Raw genomic sequence first — 12500 nt, 5'->3', positions numbered from 1 at the left:
ATATATATATATATATATGAGAGGTGATGTTACTTACCAAAATTTGTTTGAGGAGTGAAGTTAATTTCTTTTGTGTGAGGGATGAAGTCAATTTTCAAGGTTTGTAAGGGGTGGAGTTTGTTTCAGAGGTTTATGTAAGTGGTTAAAGAGGTTGAAAGTGTAGTTTGTTCGCAAGATATTTTTGTGAGATGGTTTATTTTCAAGATATTTGTGGAGGGTGAAGTCAATATCTAAGGTATGTAATGTGTGTATTTCATATCCCAGAGATGTGCAAAGGGCAATGTTAATTCCCAATATACGTGTTATGAGAGAAGTCAATTTTAAAGTTGCGTGTTTAGCATAATATGCATATGTGTGAGGGGTAAAGTTAATGTGAAGAAAAATTAGGTTAGGTTAGGTTGTCCTGGGTTAGGTTAATTATATATGTGTTAGGGAAAAGTGATTCCCCTAAAATGTGAGTGAAGTTGTTTATTATTATTATTATTATTATTATTATTATTATTACTAGCTAAGCTACATCCCTAGTTGGAAAAGCAAGATGCTACAAACCCAAGGGCTTCAACTGGGAAAAATAGCCCAGTGAGGAAAGGAAATAAAATATGATACAAGAAGTAATGAACAATTGAAATAAAATATTTTAAAAATATTAACAACATTACAACACAATTGATGTATAAACTATCAAAAGACTTATGTCAGCCTGTTCAACATAAAAACATTTGCTGCAAGTTTGAACTTTTGAAGTTCTACTGATTCATCTACCCGATTAGGAAGATCATTCCACAACTTGGTCACTGCTGGAAGAAAACTTTAAGTACTGTGATGATGGAGAAGGCCTGACTTTTAGAATTAACTGCATACCTAGTATTACGAATAGGGTGGAACTGTCCAGTATTATCTGAATGTAAAGGATGGTCAGAATTATAAAAAATCTTATGCAGCATGCATAATGAACTAATTGAACGGCTGTGCCAGAGATTAATATCTAGATCAGGAATAAGAAATTTAGTAGAGTAAGTTCCTGTCCAACAAATTAGGAAAAGAGAGAGAGAGAGAGAGAGAGAGAGAGAGAGAGAGAGAGAGAGAGAGAGAGAGAGAGAGAGAGAGAGACACTCTTTCTTACAACTGCAATACAAACTTGTCATAAACCTTTTATATTACAGATCAAATATTACATGAACAAAATGTAAGGGTACTTCCTGTGGCCAATGTGGTTACGTCCCTGACTGGTGATAGCCTGAAGAGGGTTCGAGTCCAGCTCAAACTCTTTAGTTCCTTTGGTCGTTGCAACCTCACTATCCTTGTGAGCTAAGGATGTGGGTGGTTTGGGGGAGCCTATAGGTCTATCTGCTGAGTCATTGGCAGCCATTGCCTAGCCCTCTTTGGTCCTAACTTGGGTGGAGAGGGTCTTGGGGGCTGATCATGTGTATTTATGGTCAGTCTATGGCATTGTCCTGCTTGATAGGGCACTGTTACTGTCCCTTGCCCTTGCCATTCATGAGCAGCCTTTAAACCTTTAAACCTCTTGTAATCATGTTTATTATTATAATTTCTAGCCAAAGGGTTTATCACTGCATAGGTTACATGTGTAAGCTTTTGAGTTGTCATGTATTTTGTTGTTTTTAGTTACTGTGTTGTGCAGGGAGGGAAACAACATAAATGTTGGGTGCAAAGAACTGCTGGTGGGTTAAAAACATCAAGCTTCATGCAACAGTACCAACTGCTATTAAGGGAATTATTAAGATACTGTATAGGATTTCTGAATCACAAAGACAGAGCCTGTGAAATCTGATCCACGAATTATCAAATGTATGCATGTCATCATCATCAGCCGTAACTAGTCCATTGCAGGACAAAGGCCACACATATGTCCTCTCACTCTCATCTGTTTATGATCTTTCTATGCCAGTTTATACCAGGAAATTTTCTTAGTTCATCCGTCGTCTTCTCTTCTGCTTCTTTTGCAATCTCTTGCGATCCATTCTGTTGTTGTTAATGACCATCTTTTGTCTGCCATCCTCATTATATGTCCTGCCCGTGTCCATTTCTTTTTCTTACATCATGTTAGAATATCATCCACTTTAGTTTGCTCTTGTATCCATGTTGCTCTTTTTCTGTTTGTTAGTGCTATTTCCGTCGAGTTGTAACTAGCTCATGTTCTAAGGCTTCAATAAGGCTCCAAGTTTCTGATGCATAAGTTAATATTGGTAGGACCATCTGATTAAATACTTTGATTTTTAGATAAAGTGGCATTTTACTTTTCATAATCTCATTATCTTATCAAAAGCTCTCCATCCCATGCTCAATCCTCTTTTGATTTTGGTCTTGTTTCCTGGGGAAACACAATGTTCTATATACGTATATTCATTAACAATCTCTGGAGGTTCGTCTATAACCCTTATTTGTTATCTCTGCATTTTCATTGAACATTATCTTAGTTTTACTCAGATTCTTTTTCAGTCTTACATTTCTGCTTTCTGTATTTAAATCTAATGTCTTTTGTAATTCCTCCCATGGTTCACATTACAAAATCCATGAGGAGGATAAACAACATAGGTGACAACACATTCCCTTGGAGTACTCTTCACTGGAAATTCGTTTGATAAGACTCCATTAACATTAACTTTGCTCTTGCTATGCTCATGAACAGACTTATTCAGATTTACATATTTAAGAGGAATTCCATAGTAATGCAGGACTCTCCACAAAATATGCTGATGCACACTATGCAAGGCTTTTTCATAGTCCACAAATTCCATCAAAATGGGATTTGTATATTCTACACATTGCTGTGCAACATGTCTGAAAATGAAAATTTGGTCAGAGCAACTTCTACCTTTTCTAAATCCTGCTTGTTCATCTCTCAGCTTTTCATCAATCTTACTCTCCAGTCTCTTTAGAATAAGCATACCATATATTTACATAACTGACGTAAGTGTTATGCCTGTGTAATTATTGCAGTCTGTCAAGTCTCCTTTTTTTGCTATTTTTACCAACACTCCTAACTCCCATTCATCAGGGTTTGCCTCTTCATGTCACATTCTACAAAACAATCTCGTAAGTTGTCTGGGAGTCATTTAATTTTCGGCCAGTATCATCTCGGCAGTTATTCCATCGTATCCTGTGTCTTTCAGTCTCTTTAATTTTTTTAGGCTAGCTTCGACTTCAAAAACACTGAATTCATTCATGGGCACATCAAGGTCTTCATCAGTTTCAGGCATATCACTCAAATTATTCCCTTCATATCTCCTATTCATAACCTCACTAAAGTGTTCCATCCAACGTTGTATTTCTTCATTTTCTGTTTTTATAACAGAGCCATCTCTCTTTTTGATGGGTATATGCTGCTCCTTTGCCCTAGTCGAGATTTCATTGATAATTCTGTGAGCAATTTTTACACCATAGCCAGTTCCTAAATTCATAGCATAGTCAGCCTCATCTGCTTTACTGTCTAAATATTCTCTCCAGTCAGTCCTGGCTTTTCTTTTGTCCTCACTATCAATACTGGAATACTTAGTATGCTCTACCTTGTAATTTTCATTACTTCCTCGAAAACTTTCAACAAACAATTTCTGTCTTAGTCTCCTTTTTATAGTATCCCAAGTATCATTTGATATCCATGGCTTTCTCCTTGTAACTGTGTGTCCCAAGACTTCACTAACAACTGACTGATATTTATTCTTAATATCTCACCATCCTTCATTAATTGTCTGTTTTTCATCTCTTAAAGCCTCCAAGACTGCAGATCAATTCCTACATTCAATTGCAAATCTTTCTCTGTGCTCTTCTTCTAAAAGCTTAGTTGTATCAAACCTAGGTATTCTATCTATCTTTCTGTTGGGTGTTTTCAGTTTCAATTTCAGTGTGGCAATGAGGAGCTGGTGATCACTACCAATATCTGCACCTCTATAGCTTATTACATTTCCCAGAGTCCTCATTCTCTCTTTATTAATGGCAATGTGATCTATAGGATTTTTGTAATTGCCACATGGTGAAGTCCGTTTATACTTGTGGATGTTCTTGTGTTGAAAAAGAGTACCTCCAATGATAAGATTGGTTGCTGAACAGAAACTTATGAAATGTGCTTCATTTTCATATGCAACTTCGCCAAGACCCTCGACACCGATCACATTCTCTATCCCTTGATTATTTCTTCCAACTTTAGCATTGAAGTGGCCAATCAACATTTTCATATCTCTCGGGGATCTCATCTATTACCCTCTGCAGTTCTTCATACTATTCATCAAACTATAATACTCATATTGAACTGCTTTGGTTTGAACTCTGTTGATAACAATCTACTATTTAGAGCACTCCACTCGGTAAATGCCTTTTCTGCTCTTGGTGTCATCATCATTCCTACCCCTTCTCCTCCAACTCCATCTGATCTTCCAGAGTAGATATACAATATATATTGCCTTGGTTTAACCTTACCAATTCCCTTACAACATGTTTCACTTAGGGCCAAATATCCAAACTATATTTTATAAATTCACTCCCCACTAGGTTTAACTTCCCTATCCGATTCATGGTTCTAACATTCCAATTACCTATTTTTAATTTTTTTTTTGGTTTTTATAAACCGGGAGATTCTTAGCTCCCTGCTAAGCTTGGGACTGGGTGCCATTGTGTAATCTTCTCTTTCCATGACTGACTAAATCCATAGAGGATTCATTGGCTAGATACATCAAAGGATAGTCAGTTCCTTGTGAAGCGCAGTGCCTATCAAACTAAGGCAAGTGAACCCTGCCGGTTGATACTAATTCTAGTAAGATCAACCGCCAGGTATCAGAAGTAAAAGCCGAACACACACACACACACGCATATATATATATATATATATATATATATATATATATATATATATATATATATATATATATATATATATATATATATATATAGATAGATAGATAAATAGATAGATAGATAGATAGATAGATAGATAGATATACTGTACATACAATAATCCCTTGGCTGTCGTTGATGTTCTGTTTCATAAAGATTGTAAGAAACTTTTGATTGAGAAAGGAGTTTAACAGGGATACCCCATTTCACCTAAATCATTCAAGTCAAACCTGGGTTTAGTCTTTAAGAATTCAAATTGGAAAAATGTAGAAATTAGCATGATCATTTATTGGAAATATCTTAACAAATTAAGATTTGTCGTTTAAGATATGTTTAGTGAATTGTGGGAAGAAATGCAATAGATAATAGAACATTTGAATAGAGAAAGCAGAAATGTAGGACTGAAAATAAACGAGTAAAGCTAAGATAATATTTTAATGAAAATGCAGAGACAACAAATATTGTATGGTTATGGATGAACCTCTAGAGATATTTAGTGACAGACTGCAAGTGTTTCCCCAGGACATTGGACCGAAATTCAAAGAATGAAAAGCATGGGATGGAGAACTTTTGGTAAAAAGAAATGAAGTTATGGAAAGTAAAATACCACCATCTTTAGAAAGAAAATTATTTAATGAGATGGCCCTACCAGTAATTACTTAAAGGACCAGAATTTTGGAGCCTTTCTAAAGCTTTAGAAAGAATAATGATGGGATAACACTAATATACAGAAAAAGAGCATCATGTACAGTATATGAAAGCAAACTAAAGTAGATTATATTCTAACGTGATGTAAGAAAAAGAAATGGACATGGGCAGAACATGTAATGAGAATGACATAAACTGTATAATAGAGGGATAAATGAATAATAGATTAAGTTTCTAGAGATTTTGAATATAACAGGGAGAGGAATAGAAGATGATAGATTTACAAGGTAAGAAAATATGCTGGGATAGACCAGCATAGAAAGACCATAAACAGACGCAAGTGGAACAATATGTCGGAGGCCTTTGTATATGTGTATAATGTACTCTATATGCGAAAAAACAAAGTACTCTAATTTAATTGTTTTCTTTTCTAAAATTAAAGATATTTTCATGAATACTAATTCAGAAAGAAATCTCGTACATCATGAGGGTACATTTTTTTTATTATTATTAATACCTGGTGAGGTGTATCATTGGGATTGATACAGCATGCAGAAAATTCATGTCTGGTAAAATCTGTGGCCAAAATTAAAATTATCAAAACTTTCTTTTATCAAGATTGACACTTGATTTTCTAACAAGTTTTTAGAATGTACCAATTTTTACCAGGCCTATTAATTGCTTATTTTTATCTCCTAATATGAAAAAAAAATTTGTTCATCATGTTCCTTCCTTGATGACATTAACACACTCAAAACACATAGGAGAATGCTGAAATATTAGTACAAAGCCAGACCTGCAGCAAAGAACTTATCTTTTTTTTACATGGTGGTGTAGTCAAAACTTGACGTTAAGAAATAAAAGTTAATAAGGGAATAAGAAAATTGTGTGGATTGTCTAGAACTACTAAATTGTAAATGATAGAATTACGACATTAGTAAGACCTTACCAGAATATTATGTAAAAATTTTATTTTATACAGATAAACAAATTAAGAATATAAATTTAATATTTCCCAACTATACAAACCTGAGTCCTTTAATATCCCAATCTTCTTTTTTCTTCTCTTGCCATACTCAAGCTACTTTTATGACAGCCACTCTATACCTTCCTTGCAGACTGATAACTTTGAAATCTTGGCCCCTGCAGGAATGTAATAATGAAGGGGGTGGGGGGTTGTCCACTGAGCTTCTGCTTGTAGATGTTGTGCATCTGCGACATGGAACTCTTGGGTAGGTTTGCATCCCCGCACATGGTTTTCCCATTCATGCAATCAGTTAGCAAACTGGAAAGAAAAGGAAAAATATAGAATGCCAGGTTTTGTCATACTGAGATTATGTCTTTGCAAGTTGGCTGCGAAAGTCAAAGTGGCTACTCAGTGAGCCGGCAGGGGCTGGGGCTATCCTGCTACCCACCAGTAACTACTGATCTCTCATTATGAAATCATACTTAATATTGAAGGACACAGGTTTGTATTCTTGTAGGAACAAAAGAATTTTACATTTTCAAGTTCACATGACAATACTGCCAGGCATGGTGTAGCTCCCTCACATTATAACCCATCCCATGGAATCCCCAATTCACATAACAATATCTCAACCTGACTTGGCTAGAGAGACAGCCCTTTTGTCTTTGTAATTTTCAAAAATTTCTTCTCTATTTATAGGGAGAATTTGATGCAAGCAGCATACTGGGAGGATATTAGGCAAGTGGTCAAAATAGTGTTATGAGAGTTACACACTTAATTTTACCATATCGCACGCCTTATTTTGTGAAAGTTATAATTTTTCTACAATGACTTAATTTTACATGGTCCCAATCTCAATATTTGGGAAAGAGATGATGTAATTTTACATAATAGAAATCTGAAAGGGTTAATAGATTATAATAATAGAAATCTGAAAGGGTTAATAGATTATAACTCTGCTCTATCATTTAAATGAAAAGTCCAATTCAGTAATACGACAACCTCTGGATGTAACCAGAATGTAAATCTCTTTCCAGTATGAGTTACAGTGTATGGTTAAGATGACATTAACTCTTTAAATTCCTCTGCTGAACTGTAAATTTATCTCTCAACATGTTATGTCCTGGGATGTCTTCTTACTGTACAGTACTCATCTCAATACATAAAATATTAGTACTGTACTCAGAATTTGAACAAGAACTTTATTGTACAGCTGAATAAATTTCCTTTCTCTTAATATAGATGTTTACATACTGTATTTTGGGGAGAATTTTCACTTGTAGATGAAAAGAGAAAGTTACTGAAAATTTATGGATGTAAAATACATCATAGGTGTCTAAAGAGAATAAAGATGCATGGACATAGAATATATAATTTAGGTTTCAAAGAAAGTTCATCTGTGTTGTGTTCGAGAAACACTTGAATCATGCATTACACTGATGGAATTGTTTTTATTAGATCAAGGTTGGCATTATGAAATACATTACTGCACTGGATTCTCTCTGGAATTCATGAAAAGTCACGTTCATATATTCATACAGTATAGGTTTTCACCCTATTTTTCACTAAAATATATATCCCTATAGATCATAAGCTCTTGTTTATTCTCAAAGTAAGTTCTCTACAGTTTCATTCTATGGTGTTTGTTGTTAATGGGATGATTTCATGAATGCTGACTATGCATTCTATGATCATTTTGCAGTATACCACCCATGATAAATTGGAATGTGCATGCATATTGGTAAAAGATTTATCTTGATTAGGTAAATTTTTAAGGGTTTCCTAAGTTCAGCTCCTATATTTATTGACAAATCTTCTTTACTGTACTTTGCAGGTCTTTTTATTTGCTTTTTAATTTTAGATTCTGATATATAATTTTAGAATTGTGTTTAAGGGTGTGAGAACTTTGTCCAGCAGTGATTGTTTAGTTATTTGCTTAGTTTTGCTCATGCTACGGCATACATACATATTGCCAAATTTTTATGTAAGTGTATATCTTTGTATTCCTATTAGTATAGTAGTTAGATTTCCTCTGCAGGTATTTGGGGGCTGAGATAGGTTATATTTTTTCAGACTTTTGAGCTCAGATAATATATCAGAGGGACCTCCACCATCTATGCATCAGTTATTACAGCAGCACATCCCTCCCAGTGGTAATCAAGGATCAGTTGCTGGCCACGGTGTGGCACAGGGACCGTCAGGATCTAATCTTTCTGTAAATAATCATGCAGCTCTAGCACTCCAAAGCTCTCCCAGTGAGACCAGCCTTGACACCCATAGGTTGCAGTCACTTGGAATGCAGTATGAAGATAGCAGGTAATTATCCTTGATTGATTGTTAGTATAGGTAATAAATTAGTCTTGTAGCTTTCTTTTAGTTTTGTAACTTTACTGTGTTTATTTACTTTTGTCTTATAAAATCTTAGCCAAGGCTTTAGAGAAGCAGAGGAAATTGGGTTTGTAAGTCCCTCTTTATGAAAGGTGATCAATGTCAGTGCATTGTCACATGCTTATTATCATATGCCTTGGAGATTTTATAAGACTATGACCATGTATAGAAATTACAGGTTAATGAATAAATTTGATGCCTAGATAAAGAAACTTGCAACCAAATTAATACACTTTAGTTGAAGGTTATTAGATTGGACTACAGCATGCAGCAAAAGCATGCTATGATGGTGATCATCTTGACATTTTTTTGGTATTTAACTAGCTTTGGATTAATATCCCTATGGTAGGTTTGTTATACTGTAGCACTATTGCTTTCTGTTCTTCATTAACATGCCATAGAAAATTAAATAAGAATAATCAGACTACTCCATTTGAATTTACTGTAGATGTAGCTATACTGTATATTTATGACCAGTTTTTTTCCAAATACTCTATATATTAAAGATTTCTTCGATGTCATTAGCTGTTGATTTTATATGCGCAATATTATATCAATGAAAAATCTAAGTACTGCAAAACTTGGGAGTGTTAATTTTCAAGCTTCCAAATTTTAAAAGTTTTAATGATTTTATAAAGCAGAATTGATTGCAGTAATGTTATTTTATATTGTGATTGTAGTACTAAAAAGAAAAAGAAAAGCACTCACAGTAGTTGGTTTTGTTAGGATGTCATGGCGTACAGTAGGTACAAGGAACCTTGAATACTAGGCTATACTTGCCCAAGCAATTGATAATCTTTGTGTTCTTTTGGCTATGGTTAGTAGAATTTCAAGTGTCATTGCACAGCTTAAGATACTGTGCAATAGAGTTTCTTAGTATTTAGTATAGAGTACAGTATGCCGTATTAAAACTGAGTAGGGATAATTCAGATCGGGTTTTGATCATTGTTTTTTAGCTGCTGAGGTCTGTCGGTAAGAAGAGTAAAGAATAAGAATGTAAATGGTGAAATTGTTGGGTAAATTATAAAAGTAGTGTTTTTATCAAAGGCTGAGTTCATCTGTATTAGTCATTAATCGAGTCAACATCTGATTCGCCTAATTTTCCGTGCAAAAATGGAAAATTAGGATTCTAAATATACAGTAGACAAAAAGGAAAGGGAAAAGAACAAGAAAGCTTTTGGAAGGATAGAAAGTTTACTATACAGGGGAAAATTCAAGGAGAAAGGGTGTAGGAATTATTCTCAATGTAAATTTGTAAGAAAATATCCGAGGTCCAGTATATCCATGGCAGGCTTATGGTCTTCATGTTTGTAAAAGATAAGAGAGTATGGCATACCTCCCTCAAGGGTGTAGAGAAGAAGAAAAGGAAGATTTCAGAGAGAAACTAGAATATATTGAAAGAGTTTCAAGATGTTAACTGTTATTGCTTTCTGGGAATATGAATACCCATGTAGGAGAGTGCTGATGGCTTTGAGGGAGTAAAAGGTGGAAGAGCTTTAGAAGAAATACCATTCAGATTAGATCAGATGGATGTGGTGAGGAGCGATAATAGGGGGATTTAAGAAGTTGCAAGGAATAAAAGTATATTGATTGAAAAAGTCGACTGGAGTGGCTAACCCTGAAATTCATTGGGTTTGTGAAGTTCGAAAGAAAAAGAAAGCTGGAGGAGAGTTGATCAATTATTTGGCTTCTATAAGGAAATTTAGGGGATCGCATAATGAGTAACCATAATAGGTTTGGTTTAGCATCATGTGGAATAGTTCACATTCTGTTGCTGCTTCTCTTAGATGTATTTTAGCATAGGGAGACAGATCTTTTTGGTAACAACTGGTTTAATTTATCTATATAAGGAAAGAATTTTTCACAGACCCATAAATTGCTTGTTTTAACTATAAGAGAAAATCTACAATTATTTCTTTCAATCCTGTGCCTTCGCCAATGTACTTTTCACCAACTAAGCGCCGGGCCCTTTTTGGGACATCTTACTTAACTCCATTCGCACTAAGAATTATCGTATATATTTGTGTAACTTGCGATCTGGCATAGTGTGCATCCCTGTAATTTTCACCCTTAAAAATGTGTTCCTTCGTGAATATAAACACTCGTCTTTTAGTAGGAGTAAGATTCTGGTGAAAGCTGGAAATGGCCTTTAGTGGTATGGGTTTGTCTCAACGCATAGAGCCTTCATTCTGAGCTTGGCTGTCGAGCTGCACGAACGTATTCTCGACGCTCTCCAACCGGCCTGAAGTTTTCCACTAATATTTCTTGTTCTCCCTTACAGTATGAGTGTGAAATAACAAAGCAGCATGCAGACATGTCCAGGCGTGTCAGATCGACACTGTGGCACTTTTATAAGAAATATTGAGGTTGATCCTCATCCTTTATGTCTGTTGTGTAGAGGCCATCACTGCACTTCGAACTCCGCTTGTGATGTGTGCAGAGAGTGGTCATCCTCTCAGTGAGCAAGATTTCGTATTAGGAGGAAGAGATTAAAGCGTGATTATTCTCCCTCAGGTTTTTGCTCATGGTCGGGAAAGTTGGCAAGATCCCGACTTCCGACATCCGAAACTTGTCACTCTTGCCATTTTTGTTCAACTCTTTGGAGAATAAGCCGAAGAAAAATGACGACCTACGCTCACAGAGAAAGTTCCCAAGGTGATGGACCTCCCTGAGGCCTCTTAAGAAGGAGCTCCATTCTTTAGTTTGGAAGTCCTGACCGTAGAGCTTGCTTTGACTGAAGCTCTCCGTTTTTTGGATAAGAAGTGCCCTGGTGCACCAACGCTGCCCATGAGCGTTGACTCCTATGAAAAAGACTTTGTCTCTAATTTTCCGCTTATGCTTCAGGAAGTGGTTTTTCGGGCATACAAGTTTGGTGCGCAGGTCAACGTGGAGTGCCCTTTTAGTTCTGTGAGCATATATGCTGCAAGCCTTGGTAATGAGTCTCCCAGCAGTGTGCAAGGCTAAAGCGCCATGAACAAATGTGTCACTCAGTAGCGAGTTATCAGCCTGTGGAAGCACGCCACCAGAGAGCCTGTGAACCAGAGGTGCCTGGGGGCCCAGATGTGAGCGAAGAACATGTAGCACGAGGAAATGAAACGTGCCACCAAGCAGTGTGTGACCTAGAAAAGTTTCATCCACGAGCGCTGAATACGAGGGCTCGCATGCTGTTAACCATTGAGCAGTTTTGCCATTCCCCATAGGAGCAGATACCTTCATGAGTGACAGTACAAGCCATGAAGAGAAGCCCTCTTGAAGTTCTCTATGAACGAACGGCCCCATTGGGTTACCATCCAGTCCCTTTCCCTCTTTTTCCAAGGGTTTTACCTGATAGGCATGCACACAAGTCTAAGTGTCCATCAGAACGGCTTGTCTTTCCTTTGCAAAAGGAGGAAGTTTCACACTCTACAAACCCATGGTTGGTACAGTTTAGGGGAGAGTACAGGTTTTCATTCAAGGAGGACGTCAAAACCCAAGAGACCAGTACCAAAACTGTCTGGATCCAGTCTCCAGATGAGATGAAGCCCTCTCTTTCTGCCCTCCCTTTCAGGGAAAAGAAAGATATCTCTTCCAGGCAGAAAAATAGACAGGCGTCACCTACAAGACTCCTTGTAGACTCACATTCAAGCAACTCCCCCGAAGAAGTCAAGAC

At 36.3% G+C, this 12500-nt stretch overlaps 1 protein-coding gene across 6 annotated transcripts in view; it reads left to right on the top strand.

The window, feature by feature from the left end:
• LOC137622962 (transcription factor CP2-like) overlaps nucleotides 1-12500 on the top strand; it is a 230113-nt gene that overhangs the window by 191497 nt on the left and 26116 nt on the right. For 5 of the 6 annotated variants that reach the window (XM_068353553.1, XM_068353552.1, XM_068353551.1 and 2 more), the window contains one exon: nucleotides 8537-8779. The exons of the other annotated variant lie outside the window; for it this stretch is intronic. In XM_068353553.1, the coding sequence (XP_068209654.1) occupies nucleotides 8537-8779 (243 nt within the window). The remainder of the gene's footprint in view (nucleotides 1-8536; nucleotides 8780-12500) is intronic. 6 annotated transcript variants of the gene reach the window in all.

Source organism: Palaemon carinicauda, chromosome 30 (assembly GCF_036898095.1).
Source record: "Palaemon carinicauda isolate YSFRI2023 chromosome 30, ASM3689809v2, whole genome shotgun sequence".
Classification (NCBI taxonomy): Eukaryota; Metazoa; Arthropoda; class Malacostraca; order Decapoda; family Palaemonidae; genus Palaemon; species Palaemon carinicauda.
Note: the sequence above shows the minus strand (reverse complement) of the source record. Positions and strands in the feature narration are given on the sequence as shown.